The 26,100-nt window shown below is 33.9% G+C and overlaps 1 protein-coding gene across 4 annotated transcripts in view; it reads right to left on the reverse strand.

Annotated features, from left to right (window-relative positions):
* The window catches only part of Arid4a (AT-rich interaction domain 4A), a 71,546-nt gene that overhangs the window by 34,427 nt on the left and 11,019 nt on the right, over nucleotides 1–26,100 (reverse strand). For 3 of the 4 annotated variants that reach the window (XM_076850435.2, XM_076850433.2, XM_076850436.2), the window contains exons 6-11: nucleotides 18,876–18,955; nucleotides 18,691–18,785; nucleotides 14,864–14,996; nucleotides 11,315–11,394; nucleotides 9,929–10,005; nucleotides 9,250–9,416 (exon numbers count right to left, since the gene is read on the reverse strand). In XM_076850435.2, the coding sequence (XP_076706550.1) occupies nucleotides 9,250–9,416; nucleotides 9,929–10,005; nucleotides 11,315–11,394; nucleotides 14,864–14,996; nucleotides 18,691–18,785; nucleotides 18,876–18,955 (632 nt within the window). Of the gene's footprint in view, nucleotides 1–9,249; nucleotides 9,417–9,928; nucleotides 10,006–11,314; nucleotides 11,395–14,863; nucleotides 14,997–18,690; nucleotides 18,786–18,875; nucleotides 18,956–26,100 lie in introns of those variants that run through there. The other variant, XM_076850437.2, reaches the window with a different exon arrangement.

The raw sequence follows: 26,100 nt of genomic DNA on the forward strand, positions 1-26,100 counted from the left end.
CAATGAGGATTAAAATGAGAACACATGGTACCTTCTGTTATAACTGCTCTCAATCTGGCAGGGGGTGCAGAAAGGTAAAACAAATCAATACAATCAAGTGTGATAAGTGTAAACTACATAAAATAATATGGAAGCAACTGAGGGAACGAGTGGTTCTGCTGGAGGCGGAGTGGCCTTGGTAATATTATAGAAAGCCTCAAAATGCAAGTAGTCTCAAAAAAAATGTAAATAGTCTAGCCATAAACATGAATCTGGCCAACATGGACTATGATGAGGAAAGGGCTTTGTAAGACATGATATGCCAAAGAATCAGAACTATGGTAGAGGTCAGGTTTGAGAGTACAAAGAAGCATTAGGTCAGATTTAAGATCTAAGTCAGGAATGATTATGATGAATTGGAAGGAACAAGGAAGCTATTACAATGGTCCACAAAGAAGACGACAATTGCTTGCTATCTGGTGATGACAAGATTGCCCAAGTCCTGAAGGAGGAAAAGGGAGAGAAAGAAAAGGAGCAATGGTGAGGGTTTTTGTTGTTGAATGTTTGATTTACCTCTTATTTGTGTTTGTAGTTCTCAAAATTTCAATGCTTGCCTATTTTACTCGCAATTTTATCACTAATTAACTAGCATTCAATTTAGATGTAAATGTAAATGGCATCTGCACAAATGAAGGATTTTCTTCACTGTTCTATATTTGCTGCATTAGAGGGCTAACATTAAAGATGATACAAATGCAATACAAGTCATAGAAAAGAGAGAAGAAATTAAGAACGGTTTTCTTAACACTAAGGAGTGGAGTAGGATAGTTTCTTAGCACATAACAGATTGAAGTCACAAAACCTGATATTATGATAGTGGGGGAAAGTGCCGCAAAAACCTAGTATTTGTGGTTTCCCTGCATTGTGTATTGTATGTGAAAACACATAAATTGTTGATGGGACTCTCAGTTTTCAAGAACACCTCAGTATCCTTTAGCAGTTTTAATGATTATACAATGCCTGTCTTTTTCTTTTGTACTCTAGTACAGCATGCACATTTTTTAAATTCTAAAATACTGATTTTTGTGTATATGTGAAATGTTATTTTGGACACCGGCATCTTTATCTCCCCTTCATGATGCTGTCTATAAGCTATCTTCTGATCCCCTTCATTGGCTCCCCTTCCCACTACATCCCTAAAACTCCATCTCAAGTTGTCCCCACTCTTCAGCTTTTAACAATCCCTCATCTTCCTTCCCCAACCACCTCCAAAACAGAAGCTCAGCTTGGAGTCAGCAAGAGGAGATCTCTGAAACACCAGTAGCTGCTTACTTCATTAACTTTGAAATGTGCTGAATAGCCTTACCAATTTTTTAAAATTATAAATACCAGAACATCTTACTAAGGTAAATGCATTTGTAAGCCACATACAACCACTTTAATTCAAATACAATTCTCTTGGTTCCTTTGTAGAAGCCTTTTGCATTTCAAATTTCTTAACACCTATTTTCTGAGTTTTAAATTTTTTCATTTCATTTTATCTATAATATTTAATACTGATAAAGGGAATGGGCAACATGAAGGTGATACTCTATGTAATATACCTGACAGCTCAACAAGCAGCTTCTGAACAATGTTTAAGTGGTAGCAGGGGAGCTATAGGAAGTTCCATACTGCTGAAGAATAGTGGAAGGGAGAATAAAAAGGTGAATGTGGGTCACATCATAAAGGGCCAGACTTTTAAAGGCCTATGATAAAAAGCCTAGGCTTTATCCTGTAGGGGCTAAAAGCCATTAAAGGGGTTCCAGCAGGAACCATCTATGTTTTAGAAAGATGTTTATGGAGAATGGGTTGGAGGTGAAAAAAGACGACCAGAGAGGACATCTGAAATAAGTGGAGAAAATACAAAGGGGTATTATTAGTGAAGAACTCTTACTGCAAGGGGCAGAAAACTATCCCCAAATGGCTTAAGCCAAAAAGAATTTATTTAGAAACTCACAAAATTAGTTTAGAAAATAAGATTCAAAACTACAGAGTGCACTGCCAGAGAAAAGATATACAATGAAGGAAAGTTAGGCACATTATCTCATGGTACCCTTCCAAGTGAATTTTCCAGAACATTACAATAAATCTCCCAATACCTTGTGTCAAAAGGTAATTTGCTAGGATAATCGCATAGTTTACATTCATTTATTCAGAAACTACTTAGTGCAGGTTTAATGAGAGTCATGCTTGGTATTGTTAGCTGATGGGTACACACAACTGGTGGAAAAAGGGAAAACCAAAATCCTTGACATCCTCTGCTTTCATAGAACTTACAATATTGAGGAGAGAAAAAAAAAATTTAAAGTCTATAAAACCTTCTTTAACTTCTCTAAACCTCAGTTTTCATACACACACACATACACACACCAAAAAAAAAGAAAAAACACAAAAAACAGAGAAGATCAGTTGTAAAATTCTACAAACTTCACTTTGGAAGGTACCACAGGATAACATATTTAACTTCCTCTCATATGTACAAGACATATATTATATACCATATCCGTGATATACACTTACATAGAATCTCTCTCATAGGCTGTTGTGAGGAGTAAGCAGTTTTCATTTAAAAACCCATCAAGTCTCTAAAAATAAACTGAGAAAATTACTTGGTGTGGTCATCTTTACTTGTTTATATCTTTTATAAAAGTTACTTATTTTTATTTTTTTATGATGTTGAGGATCAAATCCAGGCCCTTATGCATAGAAGTAAGCACTCTACAAATGAGCTACAGCCACAGCCCAACAGCTTCCATATTTTAACAGACTATATTAAAAAGCACATCTTACAGATGATGTATGTTCCAGTACAACAGCTATATTTTTAGATATACTTTGTTGTCACAAGACCTCTGTGAAATAGCAAATAAAAACTTAAATGAAAAAATCTGGGCACAGCAGTGTGCACAAGTAGTCCCAGCTACTTCAGAGGCTGAAGCAAGAGGATCACTTAAGCTCAGCCTAGATAATATAGAAAAAACCTCTCTTTGGGGGCAGAGGGAGAAGAAGAAAAAAATCTTATCTTCTAAATTTAACTTAAAATAAAAACATAAAACCAATATTAAGTCTGGTAACTCAAGTAATTCATATGTCAAAATGACTCCTTAGGCTGTCCATAAGCTCAGCCCCAGGAACAACTGTCCTGGGGCTATCATAAGTTATCATATATAAAAACTGACAGTTTGTATAAGGGCTAAGAGTCACGTCAGCACTGTATTACAAGAATAACTATTGAGCAAATATCAAGTTAAATAATATTTGGTATATTATTTTTAGAAAGAGATGACATTACATATTATAAAAGTATTTCTATCAGAAAAATAAAATCCACAATCTTTTGTGCCCTACAACTATTCTATGCAGAAAGAAATAAAACATAGTTTCAGTTTTAAAATATCTACTTTAGATCCAGTGCAGAGAATAGACTGGAGGAGGGCAAGCATGAACCTGTGAAGAGCAGTTAGGATGCTGCTGTATTAGTCTAGATAAAAAAGAATAATGGCTTGGACTAAGGTAAGCAGAGAATATAAACCAAAAGAAGGGGGGAAATTTGAGAGTTATTCAAGTAGATAGAAGAGAAAGCACTGTATGTTTAAACAGATGGGAGAAGAGAGTGAGGAATCAAGGTGACTTTCATGTGACTGGGTTTGGACAACTGGGTGGATGCCACTTCTATTAAAATCAATTAGGGACAAACAGGGAAAGGGCATGTTTTGGGGAAGGCAAGATGACCGCAGTCATGCAAATACTGAGATTGAGTAATTACAAGAAGAAATTTTAGCCAGGCGTGTATGCCTATAATCCCAGCAGCTCAGGAAGCTGAGGCAGGAGGATCGCGAGTTCAAAACCAGCCCAGAAATTTAAGGAGACCCTAAGTAACTCAGAGAGACCCTGTCTCTAAATGAAATATAAAAAAGGGCTGGAGATGTGACTCAGTGGTTAAGTGTCTCTGGGTTCAATCCCCGGTACGCCTCCTCCCCGCAAAAGAAGAAGAAATCTTCATTGCTGCTAAGAATGTGTGGTACTAAGAATTGAATTCAGGGCTTTGCACATGCTAGGCAAGCAATCTACCACAAACTATATCCACAAAACTATATCCACTTTGATTTTGAAAATGAGTCTCATCAAGTTGCCAGACTGGCCTTGAACCTTCAATCCTACTTCATCTACCCTAGTAGCAGGAATTATAGGCATATGCCATTGAACCCAACTACGAAAAGACATCTTTGATGCACATACAGATTTGGAGCCATTATAGTGTTTGTTAGGAAGTAAATGGGAAAAAAGGGTAATGCCATGTGTGTCAAGGGTCTTAAAAAAGGTATGTCAGGGCTGTTGAATCCTGCTAGTAGACAAATGAACTGAAATAAAAAATTTTTTATTTAGTACAAAAGTTTGTTGGTGGTCACTGGTAACCTTACTAAAGTTGTTCAGGTTGTGGTGAGAAGAAACACACCACAATGAATTAAGAGTGAATAAGAGTTCAGGAACAGTATAGATAGCTCAAACAGTAAATACAGCTCAGCAATCCACCCACAAGGGTGAGGAAAAAGCATAGTACCTGGAGGGACAGTAGAGGCTTCCAGAAGACTGGTGGAGGGAATATGGAGGGAGGTTAAGACAGGCATGTTTTAAGGTGCTGCTGAGGATACAAAACAAGGATAAGGGTTAAAGATATTGGTGAGAAAAAAAGAGTTGATTATCTAAGATTTCCTGAAAGAAAGAAGTTCAGAGCATGAACTGAGATACCTCTCTTACAGAGAAGACAATATGTTGTCAAATGTTCCTTGGGAAGGAGCATGGACAACATTTGAAGCTCCTAGTTTCTTCCTGAAGTTGAAGTGGAGTGGGAATAGGGTTGTTGATTTAATGGAAGAAATAAAGATTTGACTACAGAAGCTGGGGATTGCCCAATAATACTGAAGGCCCTGTGAAATTTGATAATCGTATAATTTAAATTAGTACCATACTTTCCTGTTATATACTTACAGAAAACTTCACAGATCACATGATATGTGACACATTCATAGTAAAACACTGTTTTAGTTTAACAAAGTCAGCCTACAGTAAATGATTACATGACATTTATATTGTATCAGAGTTCACTGAGTCTAGTAATTAATTTCCCCATTTGAAAAGGTACATACATTTAATCATCAAGATGTGGTTTGGACACTATCAAATCCAAGTTTTTAATCAGTCAACCCTCTAATATCACCAAAACCATAAAATATATTGAATAAAAAGTGTTTTTAATACAAAAAATGTGCAATACTCTAAATCTGACGAGATAACCTTAATTTGGTTAGAGTTTTATGCTTGCATCAGAAGAGAGATTTTGCTAAACTCATTAAGGCATTTTTGTTAGCTTGATTAGTACGTTTAAGACTTTAGCAAGTAAGTTCTTAAATTTGAATGAAAGCTAAAAATCTCAATTATCCCTTGAAATTTGGCTTTTTAGGATCAGTTTAAAAACATCTGATGATTGGCAGATTGAATTATTAGATAAAATATTGACATTACATTTAAAATCTTTAAAGTTTTACAGACTTAGCATGATTTCCCCGAGTTATCAAACATTTACTCTAAGTTCATACCCAAAGTGATCCTGAATGATTACTTTATCAAATGCCATTACAATCTGCAAAAGGCATAGATTAATACACAAACAACACTGGATTAAACATCAAAAAATATTCATGTTTCCTTGTATTAAAAAATGCAAGCACTTATGATTTTTACAAAAATGGAGTAGAGTCTCAGACATTAGATGAAACAACCATCCCTAGAAAAGTCAAAAGACTAGAGAAATGAGTATTAATACATGTACACTAAAAGAGCAGTTCTTAAAAAAAATTCACTAAATTTCAATTTTCATTACTAAACATAAATTCATAGAAGGTTTTTAAAAATTACCCAACATATAAGCCTACTTATAGCAAACCATAAGGATTTAAAAGGCTAAGTCCATCAAATTCCCCTTGATAATCAATCTTTTAAATAGCCATGCATTTATTTTACCCTTAGAAAATCCCCCTATATTTATTCAAAATAAATATGTAAAGAGTAAATGAATAACTGATATCATTACTTGTGTTTTCCTGGACTTTTCAATCAATTTCAAAGCTCAAAATAAATTACAGTGTATCTTTTCTAATATAAAATTTTCTGAACAAAGACATTTAGGCAACACCCACAAAAATATCCTCTAGGGCTTTTTTCAACACAAGTGTCAATAAGTTGAAATTTAAAATCATTAATACACATAGGACTTACTTTCTGCCAGATCCTCAAGTCTTACCAATCAGTAACAGTATGAGATATATTTCTTGTACTCTAATACTGAACTACCAAATGCTTTGGAATTCAAGATAATGTGAAGTAAAAACAAGATACCCTTCTATAATAAAATCATAGAATCTCAAATGTCCTTATTACTTACTCTTAGGTTAGAGCACCTGAAGCATCAAACATAAAAACAATGCATACTGCTAATTACCACTGCAGAAATATCTAACACTTGTATGATTCTACTGCGTAAAATTGCTTGCCGTACTACAAACATCAAATGACAGCTACAGTATTGTCACAGTGGTTTATAGAATATTATAAAAGATCTTTCTGATCACTGAAGAGCAACATTAAATCTTCATGAAAAGCATAGCAACACTACCTTTTGGAAAGACTTATGATATGTAACATGATACAACAGCTTAGCCTCACTTGTGTGGGAAAGGCCCATAATGACTAAGCCAGGTAGGCCCTGGCTTATCAGATTATTCATTTTATACAATATTCATTTTTTATTTGTTGTGTATAGACTAAAAGTGCTTTTCAGTTTAACAATATTTAAATTTTAAAAATTACTGTTAAAGACAAGTTAGAATGATTCAGCAACTAAATCTTAAATTCAAGAGCAAGAAATGCAGCTGATTTTTTTTCTAAAGCAACCAAAATCTTACTCAAGAAAACCTACTTGTATGGCCAGAGAAAAGAGAAATTAGTTTATATTAAGGAATTTTAAAAAGCATGTTATGAAACTGACAATCTGAAAAATAATTGGAAATAACCTAAATCAGTGTCTATATTTTGTAATTTTGCTGTTATTTTTTAGTAGATTAAAACCATCCAGGTTCACTTAATTTTAACAGATTCATAATTTAAGTAAAACATTTTAAGATACTAACCTTTAATCATCCTTATCTTTTAAAATTTCCCTACTAATACCTACAAACAATAGGTAACAGAGCTTTTTACCTCTGCTTTCATTCTTTAGTAACATTTCCTCACAGATTGAATAAAACATAATATTTACAAAAATAATCATTGTAATACAAGCTCTATTTACTATTTTATAGCCACCCTCTACAACTTCCTACAAAGCTCTTTTACCCTCTTTGTTTAAAATTTCAGGATTTTTTGGGGGGTAGAGAAAATGCATTCTGGAAGGGACACCAATTAAAAGTATTAAGAAAAATAAATTAGACTAATCTTTTTTCAATATTCGACAGTAAAAGACCCTAACTAATGTTAATTAAAAAAAACAAAAGCTAAACCACAGGCTGCAACAGTTCACACCCTGAAATGTGGCCTATTTATCTTGAAAACATATAATCCATAAATAAATACAGATAAAACACAAAATTCACATTTTATATTCAGTCTTTAAATCCAGAATTTTGCCAAACTGTCTCATTATCATTTTCATTTCAAAATCTATCTTATATTTGAGAAAAATAGCTTTCATCTTCTGATAGTCTAAAAATAGACTCCTACTGTCTTTTTTACAAGAAACAATTACATTTGGTTATGAACCCGACCATATTAGCCACATCCTCAATACCTAAAATACTTATTTAACCCGATTTTTGGCAATCAAAATAACTAAATATACAAAAAAAAAATCTTACCTATATGCTGCATTTTCTTTCAAATGCAAAATGGTTAGATTCCCCTTCTACTTAATCAGTACAGGGTCTGGACATTTTTCAGTCTGACTTGCAAATATTTGCTTTCCCTCTTAGGGCATAGCATCCGCAGGGTTATACAGCACTACTTACATTCTCTTCCACATAAAAATCAGACATTACATGAAAGGAAAAGAAAGACAGCCCATTTCAAAGCATCTGGCAAACCTCCATTGGCAACCTGCCAAGCCTCTGCTAAACCTTCCTGTCTTTCCGAGCATGCTCACTTAAAACCAACAGCATGTTACTATGGCAACTCTGTAGGCAGCCTGTAAGTATGAACCGCCATTCTGATTTCAGAGTGTAAAAAACCAAATACTGCAGAGGAAGTAAAAGGAAAGAAACAGTGTATAACCTTCATCATAAATAATTATACCCATGTTATTTCACAGATTCATATTTGTATATGTAAAATAGAAACAAACATCCCACATTTTTCCAGGCAAATGTTTCACATGCTCAAATAAGTCCTTTTTCAATAAATTCATTCTCTTTGTTTTGCCCCTAAGCCCCTTGACCTAATAACATCCAAAAATGTACTGGACAATCTATTATATTTAACCATACTGTTGAATAAGTAGACAATATTCATATAAGCAATTATGTGATACTCCATGAATGATTTCCTACAATTGTATTTTAAATGACATGGCAGTATTACAAAGAAAATCATTTATACTTATAAAATATAAGCTAAATTTTTTTTCTATATTTTCTCAAACAGCCAAATGAACTTTTCTTCGGGTTTGGATAGAATTTTTTACCCTGAAAAAGATTTTGAGGTTATCTCTTAACCTCTACCAGGATTCTCTAACCATACTTGAGTTCAAATCCCTATCCTCCACATTTCAGTTGTGACACCATGGAAAAGTTACTTAACCTTTATGAATCTCACCTCATCTTTAAAGTAGGATAACAGTTATTTCATATGGCAACAGTTTAAATGAAATAAAATACTTAAAAAGTACATTTCTTTCCTCCTGGGTTATTTGGAAAAGACCCTAAGAAAACAAATATTAATTTGTGGACAAAACTTGATAAACACTTCCTTGTCACTTCTAACCCCCCAAAAACTAGTGCTGATTTACATACTGAGTTATGAGCCGAAAAGCTCCCTCAACCCTCAAATCAACTTGAGCTAGAAATGGATAGAAACAAGTGACAGGGAATCTAGAACAGAGGGTAAATACATGATGGTATTATTATTACTCGAGAGCATTAAAAATGTTCACATTTGCTATAAACATGAAATTATACCTACCACCTCCTCTTCTTCCTTTTTGGCTTCCTTTTCCTTTTCTTCATCATTTTCTTCAGCAGGACCATCTTCATCATCACTACTGGATGACTCAAGGATTTCACTTATATCCATTTTCCAATTATCAGGAACAATTCTAGTTTTTAAGAAGACACTTGCTTTCTGTAGCCCTACGAGTAAAAATGTACTTCAGCAGTTGCTATGGAATTAACAGCACAGAATGACAGAAAAGGCATGACATTCAGAATCAGAAGATCTGAATTCAAATTCAGCATTTATAAAATGATGCGGTAAGGTTGAACATATTTGAACATATTTCTTAAGCTATAATGTTATATAAATGTTATTACTTTAGGGAGTTCTGTTAGAAATCTTCATGGCAAAATATTAAAGTTAAACTTGTCTAAAAATTATGAATCGAATATTTTATCCATACATTTAAAAAACTACCATTAAGGTCTGGGGATGTGACTCAGTGGTAGAGCAGTTGCCTAGCACACATGAGGCCCTGGGTTCAAAGCCAACACCATTAAAAAAAAAAGCAACCCTGCCATCAGATAAGAGCGATAATCAACTCTAAACAGTAAAAAGGGCACCCGAAAATATTCATTCTGGCTTTATTCATTGAGAAATAAGGGATTTCATTCATTTTGAAATAAGGGATTGATTCCTCCTATTTTACCTGGTTTAGTGGAGAGCTCTGATTCTGGTAGATTGAGAATGTCTACTTCCTTAATATCTTTCCTTGCTATAGAATAACTAATAACAGAAAAATAAAGGGGAGGAAAACCACTTATTAAATAAAATTTATGACTTCAGTAGTTTATATTAAAAAATGAAAAATATAAAACCCCAAATCAAATTTATTTTGCTTATAAAAGTGTTTTAAAAGTCTAAGACCATGCATATCCCCATCTTTAATAAAGGATCAGAGAGAATACAAGCAAAGCTAGTATCTTATTTCTGAAGTTTTATATACTCAAAGTACCATTAATTTGAGAGCCTTAAATCCATATAACCCTCCTACAGATAGTGCAGGGAAACTGATAATAAGCATAATATTTCTAACACTTATAGATAGTGATGCTGTTATGGTTTGGATGTGAGGTATCCCCCGAAAACTCACATGTGAGACAATGCAAGAAGGTTTAAAGGAGAAATGATTGGGTTATGAGAGCCTTAACCCTACTGGTAAATTAATCCCCTGATAGGATTAATTGAATGGTAACTGAAGGTGGATAAGGTGTGGCTGGAGGAGGTGCATCATTGAAGGCATGCTTTGGGGGAATATATTTTGTATCTGGTGAGTAGAGTCTCTCTGCTTCCTAATCATCATGTGAGCTCTTTCCCTCTGCCACACTCTTCTGCCATGATATTCTACCTCATCTCAAGCCCCAAAGAATGGAGCTGGTTGCCTATGGACACAGACACCTGGAACCATGAGCCTTCAAATAAACTTTTCCTCCTCTAAAATTGTTCTTGTCAGGTCTTCTAGTCACAGCAGTGAAAAAGCTGACTGAAACAGATGTTTACTTTAATGTTCAATATTTCTTAATTGTTAACTAATTTTAATTTTAAAAAACTACTCAAAACTAATACTTAAGTATCTTTACTATGAGATATATTATGGTATTAAATTTTTTTGGAGAATTATACTTAATAAATATATGTATTAAATTTCTCCTTTTTTTAAAAGAAAAAAACTGAGGGAAAACTTAGGGAAGTTTCCAACAGTCTGGTTTTTAATCAGAAAGTCAAAATAATTATTCTAGTACTATAAACTCTATTAAAAATAAGTTCATAGTTCATAATATGAAATGGACATGATAAAAATAGTTCTACAATTAAAGAAAAATCAATGCCTTGCTTTATTTAGAAAATAACATTTTCTTAATATTGTTCTCATATCAGTAAAAAATACCCTACATTACAAAAACTCAAAACTTATAACAACTTCTCAGTTAATAAGTGATTAGAATTTTAAAAATAAAGACACAGTGAAGTGGGTCTATTACTGATTCTACTTCTTATTCTCTCATGTAAAATTATTAAGTGATTCATTACTTACAATTTAGAATCGATAAATGATCGAACTAAACACTGATCCTTTTTCACTGTGATGTCATCATTACAGCTAGGAGATATTACCTGAAATATAAAATAAAGAACTAATGATCCCTATTTCCCTTGTTTAGTAAAAGAATATATTTTTTAAAAGAATACCTCTGGTCCCCTAACTTCTCAAATGGATTATACTTTACAAGAAATAGCTCCATTATAAATAACTTACATTATTAATGAACTGTTTAACAATAAAAAAAACCAAACTCTGGATAATATGTAAAAAGAATAACTGATAAAATATACGTTAAAATGTGACCTCTACTTTTAAAATATTTAGGATTTATCTAAGCTAAATAATAATTCATTTTTTGAAAAAAAATAAAATTTATGAGGGTGTGATCTGAGATGAAAATCTGGCACCAGCTAGGTGTGGCAGTGAATACCTGTAAAGCCAGCAATTCAGAAGACTGAGGCAGGAGAATCAAAAGTTCAAGGTCAGCCTTTGCAACTTAGGGAGACCCTGTCTCAAAGTAAAAGGGGCTGGGGATATACCTCTGTGGTAGAGTGAGCCTGGATTCAATCCCCAGTATCTCAAAAAGGGAAAAGGAAAAGAAAATATGGACACATTATAATTTTTAAAAACATACTTCAATCAGCATCTATTTTAAAATATGGCTTTTGTTAGAAATGAGACAAGAAACACCTAAGAACCTTTTCTTACCAGGGCATGTATAATTTTTTTTTTTTTTAAAGAGAGAGAGAGAGAGAGAGAGAGAGAGAGAGAGAGAGAATTTTTTTAATATTTATTTTTTAGTTTTCAGTGGACACAACATCTTTATTTCATTTGTATGTGGTGCTGAGGATCGAACCTAGCGCCTCGCGCATGCCAGGCGAGCGCGTCACAGCTTGAGCCACATGCCCAGCCTGGCATGTATAATTTTTAATAATCAAAACAATTTTTAAAAAATCTAAACAAAAGAAGACTGGGGATATAGCTCAGTTGGTGAAGTGCTTGCCTTACATGCATGAGGCACTGGGTTCAAATCCCAGTACCACCAAAAAATAAAAAAAAAAAAGAAAAAAAAAGATCTAAACAAAACACTTTTTTTTAAATTTATTTTTTAGTTTTAGGTGGACACAGTATCTTTATTTTATTTTTATATGGTACTGAGGATCAAACCCAATGCCTCATGCCTGCCAGGCAAGCGTGCTACTACTTGAGCCACATCGCCAGCCCTAAATAAAACTTTTTAACTTTTAAAAATAACAAATGTCTTAATGCTTATTAGCAAATAATTTCTGAATACTTTATAGAATTTATATTTAAAAAAAATTAAACTGGGTGTGGTGGCACACGATGATAGTCCTAGTTGATCAGTAAGTGGAGGTAGGAGAATCACTCCAGCCCAGGAGTCCCAGGGCCACAAAGCAAGATCCCATCTCACAAAAAGAGAAAAAAGCCAGGTGCAGTGGTGAACACCTTTAATCCTAGTGACTTGGGAGGCTTAGGTAGGAGGACTGCAAGCTCATGGCCAGCCTCAGCAACTTATCGAGGGCCTAAGCAACTTAGAGAGACCCTGTCTCAAAATAAAAAATAAAGGTCTGGGATATAGAGTTCAGTGGTTAAGTGCCTCTGGGTTCAAATCCCAGTCCAAAAAAAAAAAAAAAAAAAAAAAGACTCGTAATAAATTACTGAAATACACCTGTTCATGAGTTCCCCAATACTATCCTCTCTTCTACAATCTAGCACTATATGTAGACTTTTTATGCACTGTCCAATACAGTAGCATTGAGTTACACAGGACTGAGCATTGAATTTTCAATCTTTTTCATGCTGTGCTGGGGATCACATTTAGGGCCTTGTATATACTAGGTAAGTGCTCTACCACTAAACTCTACGTACTCACAGTCCCCAATTTTATTTAACTTTAACTAAGCTACATTTAAACTTAAATAACCCATACAGTTCATGACTATTTTATTGCACATAAGTATATATCCAGATTATTAAATATTCTTGGCAGTCACATCTTGTCTTAACAACAAATGGAAGAAAATGTTTCTTTGGTAGGTACTGGTAATTCTTAAGACTAGTAATATAGTTGTACCTACCCTAAAGATCTAAAAGTATAACTAAGAACCAACAAAAGAAGACATACAAAAAGAACAAAATGGGGATAAGTATAGTGATACCACAAGGCACAAGATAGTATGCAAATACCTAGAAGGAAGAGTTAACCCAAGGTGGCAAGGAAGAGGTGTGGCATTAAGACTTAAAGTTTAAGTCTTAAAGGATGAATAGGCATAACTGAAGGCCTCATGATTTTACATGTGAACCATTCTAATGGCATTCAAATGGATTCTTGCCACCTCCTGGCTTTGCAACAACAATGGTTCCAAACACACCACTGCTTTATCAACATTCCTAAACATGCAGCTCAAAAGATACCACTCTTTTGCAAAATTCTCTGCAGAATTAAATCCAAATTCTTACAGGTTGATAAACTGTACAAAGAAACCTTACTTAGTCTTTTAAGGATCCTTCTGTACCAGATACAATTTACCTTTTCAGTCATGTTTTCTATTATTCCCCTATTCTCATTTAATAGCTAACCGAAATGGAGTCCCAGTGAGACAAATTCTTTTTTTTTTTTTTTGTACCAGGAATTGAACCCAGGGACGCTTAAAGCCACATCCCCAACCCTTTCTTATATTAGAGATAGGGTCTCGCTGAGTTACTTAGGGACTCACTGAGTTGCTGAGGCTAAATCTGAACTCCTGAGCCTCCTGCCTCAGTCTCCCCAGTCACTCGGATTACAAGCATGTACCTCCGCAAAGGGCAAGACAAAGACTTTTGACTCATCTCATTAAATAATACTCTTGTCTCTGCTAATTAAGGTGGGGTAAGAGCTCACAGGAATCAGGTATGTTAGTTAACCGGGGTGGGATGGGGTGTTTAGAAAACAACTGAATATCTAAGGAAGGTCTCAAACATCCACTTAAAGAATGTAAAATTGATAATAAGGCGGATTCAGTGAAAACTGATTATTTATTTATTTATTGTTGAGACAAGGGTCTCACTTTGTTGCCCAGGCTGGTCTTCAACTCCAAGGCTCAAGCCATCTTCCTGATGTCTTGTGCCACTGTACCTGACTGAAGATTTATTTTTGAGAATAGGATTATCATGGTTAAATCACTATTTAAAAAAGATTGTAACTAACTTTAAAAGTAGAAAAGTAGTCTGAATTTAGTAAAAAAAGAATTCAGGAATCAAGCTAAAGGAACCTGAAGGTACAAAAAAGGATAGAGAGGCCACTGGCCATATTTTGAGGTAAGAACTGAAAGGTTCCAGTAAATGAGAATGAAAAAAAGGGAATAATAAAGGACAACAGTGAAATACGATTTTTGTAGACCTGGCTGACCGCTCAGTTTTTAAATCTGCATCAAATTAAATTTGTGTAATGCTTTCACAATATTTCCAAAGCTTTTTAAAAAATCTATTCTAAATAAATATTTATATGGTTGATAAACTGTGCAAAGAAACCTTACTTACCAAAGCAGGATACCATTCAGTCCTCTCAACTGTAGATACCACACAAACAACTTTTCCTAATAATTCGTCATTGAGACGTTGCTTATCTTCATCTTCCTCTTCACTACTTTCTTCTTCCTTTTCATCTTCAGTACTACAAGTTAGAATAACCTGATCATTATGCTAACATAAATCATTATTCAACACAATCAAAGTGGTGTGAATTTAGTATGTTGAATTCAGCACATACTGTAGTAGACTCTCTATTCCTATTGGAACTGAGGAGATGGATACTTTCTTAGCCACACACAAGTCATCCCTGAGCTGTCTATGGTAACTGAGCCCCCTTCACTGTATCAACTAGGTCCTCATAGAAGCCACCATCTGGGACAGAAAAGGCTAACTACACCACCATTAAGTACTTACATTTTTGAAGACTGCATTTCTGTTTTTTAATGCCAGAGGTAAGATAATAAATTTTAGTTTTCTAACAATCTATGAAAATATCTCAGGAAAACAGAGATGAAAGTTTATCTATGTAACTTATCTGGATAACAAAAGTTTATCCTAAAGTGTAATCAGTATGTATTAATTGTAAGCCTTTAATCTCTTTTTTAATAAAAATGTATATGTATTCCCATTTGAGTTATTGAATAATTTGATATCTTAAAAACATCCTGCATTACATTGATATGGCTGGAGTTTACTAAAGGTATATAAAACTATTAATTCTTATTAAGTGGTTCAAATTCATTCAGTTCCTTATCCTGTTATGGTTTCATTCCTTCTTTTCCTCTTCATAGATGTCAAACTCCACATTGCTTTCTTTATTGTCTGTATTGATCAATCTTTTTTATCTTCTTCTAACACCTCTATTTGCTTCTCCAAATCCCCTGCACTTTTGAGAAACCAGATGACTCAACTTTTTAAAAGCATAGATAAAATAAGTGTGAGCAAGATTTCAGTAAAAGTCTAAGAGACTAACCTAAGAATAAAATATTTATATATTAATGATTTATTGAATACATGTAATACACCAAGTTCTTATTATACATGGAAAATTTATATATATTATCTAACTTCCTCCAAACTAGCCAATGTATTATCATTTCCATTTTTCTCCGTTGTGAACCAAGAATAGTATCTTGCAAGTTTTGTAAACACTATAGAGTAAATATATGTAAATGTACTTAATTTCACAGAGGTGAAATAATCTCTCCAAACTAACATATCTAGGAAGTAGTGGAATGGATACCTCCACTTAGGGACCCCAAATATCTTTTATTACTTTCTGGTTTTCAACTTAAGCATTACTGACTTTGCCTTTTAAAATCTTCACTATAAAACCTCCCCACCCTCTCCCAGCAGCAATAAGTGGGTCTTATACTTGAGTCTTGGTTTCTAACTACTATTTTCCACTAAAAGATACAAGGGTCCCTGGAGAAATGGCCAATTCCAGAGTTGAGACAGGAAAAAAAATAACATGAGGCTAAGATACTTTGTCATGCCAGAAAGTGACAAAATGCTCAAGAAATGGTGAGGATATGTTGAAAGGGCACAGAAAGGCTCCTTCCTGGAGAGGCTCCTGCTGGCTAAAACTGGGACAGCTTGAGCATCAAAATTAATTTTTAAACAGTGAATCATAATCCATTAAGTAAAATTAAAATTCATGAGTCCATAGTGATAAGGAAAAGATTTTTACTGTAGTTACATGATAGCTAAGAAATGTAGCAAACACACAAAAATTTTTTTAAAAATCACCATTTTGGTATTATAGTTGTAGGCAAAAATTATCGAATGACAAAGACCACTGAAAGTTTGATAAAGAACACAGTAGGGCTGGGGTTGTGGCTCAGTGGTAGAATGCTTGCCAAGCATGAGTGAGGACGTGGGTTCGATCCTCAGCACCACATAAAAATAAATAAAGATATTGTGTCCAACTAAAAAATAAGTATTAAAAAAAAAGAACACAGTATTTAAATAATTTTAAAGTATCATCACACAGATTCATGAGTTACAAAGGAGAAAATGGTAAACTATGATTAATTTCAAAGTTGAGAAATTTGGTAGACAGCACCTTAAGTAGGTGATCAAAGTTAATATCACCAATTATGGGAAAAACTGATAACATATACTTATAAATGCACCAGCACTGAAAAAAACTCAGTATCATTTACATAGTATATACAACCTGAATATATGATGAAAAAACTATTGTGCAAACCCATATTGATTAACAGTCTATTAAAAACTTGCCTATATTCTTCAAAAATGTCAGGGTTATATAAAACAAAAAAGGTCAAAGGACTTTTCCAGATTAAAGGGCACTTAAGAACCATATAGACAGATTGATGACACCTGTGTATAAAACCAGGTACTCAGGAGGCTGAAGAAGGAAGATTTCAAGTTTGAGGCCAGCCTAAGCAATTTAGTGAGAACTTATCTCGAAACTTAAAAAAAAAAAAAAAAAAAAGGTCTGGAACTGGGGCTGTGGCTCAGTGGTAGAATGCTTGCCTCATATGTGTGAAGCCCTAGGTTCAATCAAGCACCACATAAAAATAAATAAATTAAATAAACATATCATGTCCATCTACAAATTTAAAAAAATATTAAAAAAAAAAGGTCTTGAGTTCAGTGGTAGAGTGCTTGCTAAGCATGAATGAAGCCTTCAGTTCAATCCCCAGTACTTCCCAAAAAAATACAGTGTATGATTTTGGATTATATCCCAGAATCAGAGGGAAAAGGGAAGGGATGTCATAAAAACTACTATTAGGACAATGGGCAGAATTAAGTATAACAACATATGTGAAAAGAGAGGAATACAAAGCAAAATGTGCCCCCAAAAACATTAAAAATTGGTGAAACCAAAGAAAAGTATATGAAAGTTCACTGCATTACTACTATTATTACTTTTTTTTTTTTGGCAGGACTGGGAATTGAACCCTTGCATGTGATAGGCAAGTAATCCCAGTGAGTTACATCCTTAGCCCCTGCTTTTTTTTTTTAGAATCAGGGACTGAACGCAGGGATGCTTAACCAGTGAGCCACATCCCCAGTCCTTTTTTATATTTTATTTATTTATTTATTTATTTAGATAAATATTTTTAATATTTTATTTTTTAGTTTTCGGCAGACACAACATCTTTGTTTGTACGTGGTGCTGAGGATCGAACCCGGGCCACACGCATGCCAGGCGAGCGCACTACCGCTTGAGCCACATCTCCAACCCCTTTTATATTTTATTTAGAGACAGGGTCTTCCTAAGTTATTAGGGCTTTGCTAAGTCGCTGAGACTGGCTTTGAACTTGCAATCCTTCTACCTCAGTTTCCTGAGCGGCTGGGATTACAGTGCTGCATCATTGCACCCAGCATCCCAGTCCTTTTTAAAAAATTTTACTTTGAGACAAAGTTTCACTAAGTTGCCAGCCTGGCCTCATCTTCCTGTCTTAGCCTCTTGAATAGCTGAAATGACAGAAGTGAGCCATCATGCCCAGTTTTCATTGTATTATTCTTTCGATTTTTAAGTGTGAAAAATTTTGAAAATAAAAAGGTAAAAGAAATACATATACTGCATTACAAAAGGGAACTCATCATTAAGATTAAGGATTTGGGCAAAGTAATTTAAAACAAATGTAGCCTTTCTGAAAATGGAGTTATGATAATCTGAGGGCAAAGTAATGAGAATAATTAAGGATAAGGTCTACTTAAAACAAAATGTCTAACATAAGGACACAAGATGTTGAAAAAAGGTTATCCAGGTTACCCAATCAAATGTAGCCATACTGGGAAAATAACCTGTTTAATGTGGTACTAACTATAACTAAGATACCCAAATATGAAAAACTTACACTGGAAGTGAGGACCTTCTTCCTCTATTGGTTTTCTTTGCAATTACTGGAGTTCCAAAATGCTCTGGATTTGTTAATGGAAGCTGGTCAAGTGTCTGGATAAGAAATAGATGAATTAAATTCACATTTTACCTCTAGACCAATAGCTGTTGTTAAACCCCAAAAGTCCATCCCTGTCACCCTACCTCACTCTCTGCAAAATGTCTCTCTCCTTTCAAACAAAGTGATGTACGTCTCAATGTTCTCTCATCACCGTCATCAAACACTACGGGATAAGCAAAAGGTATCACAGAATTTATGAACACAAATAAGAATGTCAGTGCAAAGACTTGTATTATTGCTATTTATTTAGAGCTTAATATTTGTTAGCAATTTTTCAGAACCCTTTAAAATGAACATACCACATTTTTTTACACTGTATGTACCAAAGAGACTAAGGTTAATGGCTGCCCCAACTACTTATTTCCATTTGCTTTTTTAATTTCTATCACTATAGAACTACCTTCTTAACATTAGCAAACCCGGCAAAGAATGAACATTAAACTTTCTTCCCTTTTAGAAGAATAAGCAAAAAAAAAAAAAAAAAAAAAAAAAAAAAAGGTTTAAAAGAAATAGTACGAGTTCTTTTGCAAAAGTTATCAATGGAGTACCCCTGACTTCTTGAAGCTGTTTGACCTCAGTAATGCTATTGGCTAATGCCACTTCTTCTACTTAATTGCATGATATGGAAATACTGGTTGCCAAATTTGAAAGTCCTAAGGATCAAGCTTTTCCTCTGCTAGAAAGACACTTATAAGTGAGTCACAAATAAAGACTGAAATAAGGAATTTCAGAAAGATACAAAGTTGTTTTTTTAAAAAAGAAATTAAAAGAAGTTATGACCACTCAGTGAAAGCTTTTACTTTTACTACCTATTTAACACAATCATACTACTTAATTAATTATGTTTAAATAGTTCAAGAAATGAAGGTAGTTTAACAATTTCTCATTAATACTCCCCATAAAACTAACTATAGTTTTGATAATATTAATAGGTTTAATTTTGCAGAATGTACTGATTTTATCATAACATTAAGCTTATTAAAAAGAAAATGCTTTCAGAAGACATCTAATCATCTAGTATTATGAAGAAATAAAATATAAGAAGACAGAATCCTCACCTCAGATACTTAAAATGCATATTCATACAATGGTGATTGTATATCTTATAAAAAGAACATATTCACAGGAAAGCATATATATACAAAATTATCATTAAGATCTAATCCTAATTTTCTTAATTCTAGATTCTTTTCCATTTTAACAGAGTAAGTTAATATTAACAAAGGAAAACTCTACAACACCTTGACTTAATAACTTAAGAATTAGTTATATTAATATCAGAATGAAAATCCTGAATTTTTTTAAAAAAGGATGTTTCATTAGTAAGCACTCTGCCTTCAAATCATAAACTTATTTTTAAAAAGTTTTTAAAAGAAAAGTTAAATAAAAGCACTTGTGTACTTATCTATTTCAATCAGTTCTCTTTCTGAGACTAAAGATATCTAGTTTATATTCTCTTATATGCAGGAGACAATAAAAGGTCCTGAAGCATATATTCAAAGAACCACAAAAAAGCAGCTGTACTATGTGCTGTCCATGATCCCAAAATTGATGACTACCTGCACATACAATGACAGAATAAAACACAACATCCTCCATCAATTACATCACCAATCTGCTCTTGATTAATAATGTCCAAAATATGTACATCAAAAATCATGATGTATATGTTAACAAGTATAATAAACCACAATTCTTTCAAAATTCAAATGAGATCATTAAACTTAAAATAATTCTTCATCTTAATATTAATGCCCGTAGTGTAAAGTTTTATAAAGAATAAAACCTTAAAGGTTTCAATTTTCCTTTATGCCTACAATGGTAAAGATAATGATACTGTGCATATACATATTTAAGTGCAGGTATGAGGAGAGAAAATGAGAATAAGGTGATCGATAATATCATATTTACATAGCAAAGTCTTTTCACAGGGTTCTTTCATTTGTCAATGGCAGCCCTAAATCAAAACATTCTGATGACAAATTTCTACAATTTATTTCCCTTAGTTTCTGTTCAAAAGAGGGTTGTGGTATGATTACTTCACAGTTTTATAAATGAACCTTTCCTACTTCAAGTAAACAAAGAGAAATAGTTTTTTTTTTTAATTCACAAAACTACACAAATGTATATACTGAAGTACTTTGTACATTTGTTAAGTAATGTAACTTTTAAAGATTTTCTGAAACTCATGAAAATCCAACCACATAGTGGAGTTATTAATCTTGACATCCCTGACTACCAAAACCTCAAAGAAGCCCCTTCTGAAAGAAGTCCCTCTCTTGGCTTCCGCGATGAGTGCACCATCCAAAAGAACAACAGCAGCATGGAAAAGTGACTTCAGGGTTTTGATAAGAGCGAAATGACTGCCGTTGTCTAAAGTAAGATTTAGTTCATCTTTATGGTACGACATGCCAAGAGAAAAAAAGTTTAACTCTAAGGATTTAATAATCTTTATGTTTGATGTCCACCAAAATGGCATTTGAACAGCAAAGAACATGGATGTAAGTCAAAAGTGGTCTCACTGTTATTATAACACTTGATGTAAATACGAAAATCTACTTAAAGGAAAACAAAAAAGATGATATTCTCATGACAACACTAATCATATTAAAAAGACAAAATATACAAACCTTAAGCCTAATCTGTTAGAATTCACAATCAGAAAACAATTAGGGTTGTGTACGGAGTGATACTGACCAGATTATATTGTTATACTGTGTGTGCATGTATGAATTTATAACAAGAAATCCCATGATTATGTAAAACTACAATGTACCAATAAAAATATGGAAAGAGAAAAAACAACAGGGGTACAATTACTAAATACAAAAAATATCTGCCTACCTGTTATCATAACAATGATAATGTAGGACAGTAAAATAATAATAGTAAATAAAGTTATATCTTTCCAAAGATGTAATTAGCTACTGCTAATTAAGTTTCTACCATATTGTAATCCACACAAGTCTCTGCAAGTTGGGAATCACTATTCTTCTTTTATAGATAAAGAAACTGAGGTTCAGAAAGTTAACCAATGAACTATAATTAATTTAGTTAAGGAAGAATCAAAAGTCATAATAAGCCGGTAAAAGAAAGCATAAAATAAACCTACACAAACCTAGATGATATAGCCTACTACACACCTACGCTATATAATATATTCTGTTGCTCCTGGGCTACAAAAAAAGGGGAGGAAGTCAAGAATTCTGACTTCACAAAAATAAGTATCATTGTTGTTATGTTTTTGGACAGCAATTAGGATTAACAGAATATTTCACATGCTGGGGTAAAAGCTTTAAAATTAAAATATATGTATATATATATACTAGGTAGAACTAATAGTTTTTAAGAAATTTACTTTTACTTGACAAATAAAAATAGTATATATTTACACTATACAACATAATGTTACGAAATACAGTACGTATACATTGGAATGGCTAATCAAGCTAACATATGAATTACATCACATATATTTATTTTTTTGTGGTGAGAACACTTAGAATCTACTCTTGCACACAATAGATTTCTTTAACTTACTTAACAAATTTTGTACTGACTAACATCTCACCAATCTCTCATCCCCTGCAACCCACCACAGACCCCATAATTACCATTCTACTCTTTTCTGAGTTTGACTTTTTTAGACTGATCCTGTAACAAAGTTCATATGGCATTTTTTCTTTCTGTGTCTGGCTTATTTCACTTAGCATGTCCTCCAGATTCATTCATGTTGTCAAAAGTGACTGGATTTCCTTCTTTTTCAAGGTTGCATGGTATTCCATTATGAATATATAGCACATTTTATTTATTCATTCATCTGTTGATAAAGTCTCAGATTGGTTCCTTATATTGACGATTAGAAACAATGCTACAATGAATAGGGGAGTGCAAATAGCTTTTAGACATTCTAGTTTCATTTTTCTTTGGATGTATGATAAACACCAGTGGAATTGCTGGATAATATAGAAGTTCTATTTTAATTTTTTGAGGAACCTACATTGGCCATCCTATTTACATTCCCATGAAAAGGGTTGCAAACATTTTCTTTTCTCCATATCCCTGTTGGTACTTCTTATCCTTTGTCCTTCTGATAACAGCCATTCCAACAAGTGTTAAGTGATTCCTCATGGCGATTTTAATTTACATTTTCCTGATGATTAATATGTTGAACGTTCTTTCATCTACAGTCATGCATCCATTAACAAGAGTCTGAATATGTGCTTGGATGTGTTGTCAGTGGTGTTAGTCAGCTTTTTGTCAACTTGACAAAATAATCTGAGAAAAACACCTTAGAAGAGGAAAGGTTTATTTTGACTTATGGTTTCAGTCCTTTGTCAGCTGGCTCCAAGGCAGAAACATCCTGGTGGAAGGGTGTGGCAGAGGTAAGCTGCTCATATAATAGCAGCTGAGAAGCAGAAAGAAAGGAAAGGGTCAGGTATAGGCCCTAAGAGTATGCCCCCAAGGAACCATACCATCCAACTAGATTCCTCCTCCTCCAGTTTCCACCACCTCCCAATAGTCCACTAAGGTATGAATCCTTCAATGGTCAACGAGCCCTCAAAATCTAATCACTTCCCCAAATCCTCATCTCTGTACTAGGGACCAAGCCTTCAACACATGAGCCTTTAGGACACACACCAGATCCAAACTATAATATCATGTGATTTCATCATTGTGAGAACATCACAGAGGGTGCCTACACAAACCTAGATGGTAAAGTCTATTATATAAGTAGGCTGTATAATACACTGTATTGCTCCTGGGCTACAAACTTGTACAGCATGTTACAGTACTGAATACCGTAGGCAAGAGTAACACAAGAATAAGTACCTGTGTACTTAAAATATCTAAACATAGGGTACAGTGAAAATATTGCATAAAAAGTAAAAAAATAGTATCTCTGTTATTACAACACTTGATGTAAATCGAAAATCTACTTAAAGGAAAACAACAAAGATGAGATTCACCTGTATAGGGCACTGACCATCAATGGAATTTGGGGACCAGAATTGCTTTGGGTAAGTCAATGATGGAGTGGTGAGTGGATGTAAAGGCCTAGAGTAAAACCATACACTATGTAAATATTATAAACATTGAACATTTAGGCTCCACTAAACCGTATGTAAGATTTTTTTTCAATAATAAATTAATCTTAGCTTACTGTAACTTTTAGTTTATAAAGTTCACTTTTTAAACTCTTTGATTCACATAACAACACCCGTTTTAAAACACAAATCCATTGTACAGCGACACAAAAATACTTTCTTCCTTTATATCCTCATAAGCCTTGTCTGTTTTTAATTTTTTTCTTTTTTTTTTTAACTTTTTAAACTTTGTTAAAAACTAAGACATAAACACATATTTGCTTAAGTCTACACAAGGTCAGGGGCATCAACATCACCGTCTTCCACTTCTGCACTGTCATACCGTCATACCGCAAGGTCTTCAGGGTCAGTTACACCCATGGAACTGTCATTCCCTGTGATAACAAGGCCTTCTTCTGGAATACCTCCTGAAGGACCAGCCTGTGGCTGCTTTACAGTTAACTTTTTTTTCTTAAGTAGAAAGAGTAACTCTAAAATAATGATAAATAGTATAGTAAATACATAAACTGGTAATATTGTCATTTATCAATACTATGTGCCATACACAATTGTATGTGCTATACTTGTATACAACTGGCAGCACAGGTTTATTTACACTAGCATCACAAGCGTGTGTGTGAGTAAACTGTTGCATTGCAAAGTTCATGAAGTCACTAGGTGATGGGAATTGTTCAGCTCAATTATCATCTTGTGGTACCACTGTCATATATGTGGTCAGTCACTGAACAAAATGTCACTATGTAGTGCATGATGGTGTCTATTGACCATTTGTATGTCTTCTTTTGAAAAAATATCTATGTCCTGTGTTAGCTTCCAGTTACTGTAACAAATACCTGAAATCATCAACTTAGAGAAAAGCTTATTTGAAAAGGCTTATTTTAAAAGGCTTATAGTTTTGGAGGTTTCCGTTCAAGATTGGTAGGTGTTTTGGGGTTTGTGGCGAGGTAGCACATCATGGCAGCAGTGCATAGCAAAACCATTCACCAAAAGTGAGAGGAAGAGGAAGGGGCTGGGGTCTCATGGGCACAACCCCAATGACCAGACATCTTACAGGTTCCACCACTTCCCAATCATGCCACAGGCTAGCGACCATATTTCTACACTAAAACTTTCTACACTAAAGCTTTTAACATGGGCCTTTGGGGAAACTTATCTGGAACACAGAAGGTCCTTTGCCATTTTTAAATTGGGCTGTTTTCTTACTATTGAGTTCCTTATGTATTTTAGATACTAACTCCTTATATTTGTAAATATTTTCTCCCATTGCACAGGTTGTCTCTTTACTGTTGAATGATTTCTTGGCTGTGCAGAAACTTTTATTCTGGTGTAATCCATGTATCTATCCTTGCTTTTGTTGATTGTATTAATCCATTTTCCTTACTAAAACAAAATACCTGAAGCTGAGGTTTATTCAGCTCACAGTTTTGGAGGCTGAAAATCTAAGACCAAGCAGCCCAATAAGTTCAACCTATGATGAGGGCCTAATGGCAGATGGCATGATGGCAAGTACATGGGTAAGACAGATCACAGTGAGACAGGAAGCCAGAGGAGATTTAAAGGCCACTTTGCTCTTAGTAACTCAATTCCTTTCAAGGAAAGCACTCTCCCAATGCCCTGAACACTTCAAACCAGGCCTCATCTCTTAAAGGTTCCAGACCACATCATATTTCTACACTAAAACCAAGCTTTCACACATGAAACCTTGGGGACAAGCCACATCCAAACCATAGCAGTGTGCTTTTGGAATCATTAAAAAAAAAAACAAAAAAAAAAACAACTTATCGCCCAGGTAAATGTAATAGAACTTCTAGCCACATTTTCTTCTAGTCATTTTATAATTTGAGGTGTAAATTAATCTATTTTCAGTTGTGTGTTTTTTTTGTATATGGTATAAGCTGATGCTCTAATTCCATTTTTCTTCATGTAAATATCCAATTTTCTCAATACCATTATTGAAAAGATTTTCCATTCCCCATTTTGTCACCTTCATTGAAAATCAACTGACTATAAATGCATGGATTTCTGTCTGGGCTCTGTATTCTGTTCTATTGGTCCATGTCTGTTTTTGTACCAGGACCATGCTGTTTTGATTGCCATAGTTTTGAAATCAGTAGTGTGATGCCTCAAGCTTTGTTCTTTTTGTTCAAGATTGCTTTAGTTCCAATAGTTCTCAAAGAACCGTTACTCTAAGAGTTGTGTG

The sequence above is a fragment of the Callospermophilus lateralis genome, chromosome 3, assembly GCF_048772815.1.
Source record: "Callospermophilus lateralis isolate mCalLat2 chromosome 3, mCalLat2.hap1, whole genome shotgun sequence".
Lineage (NCBI taxonomy): Eukaryota > Metazoa > Chordata > Mammalia > Rodentia > Sciuridae > Callospermophilus > Callospermophilus lateralis.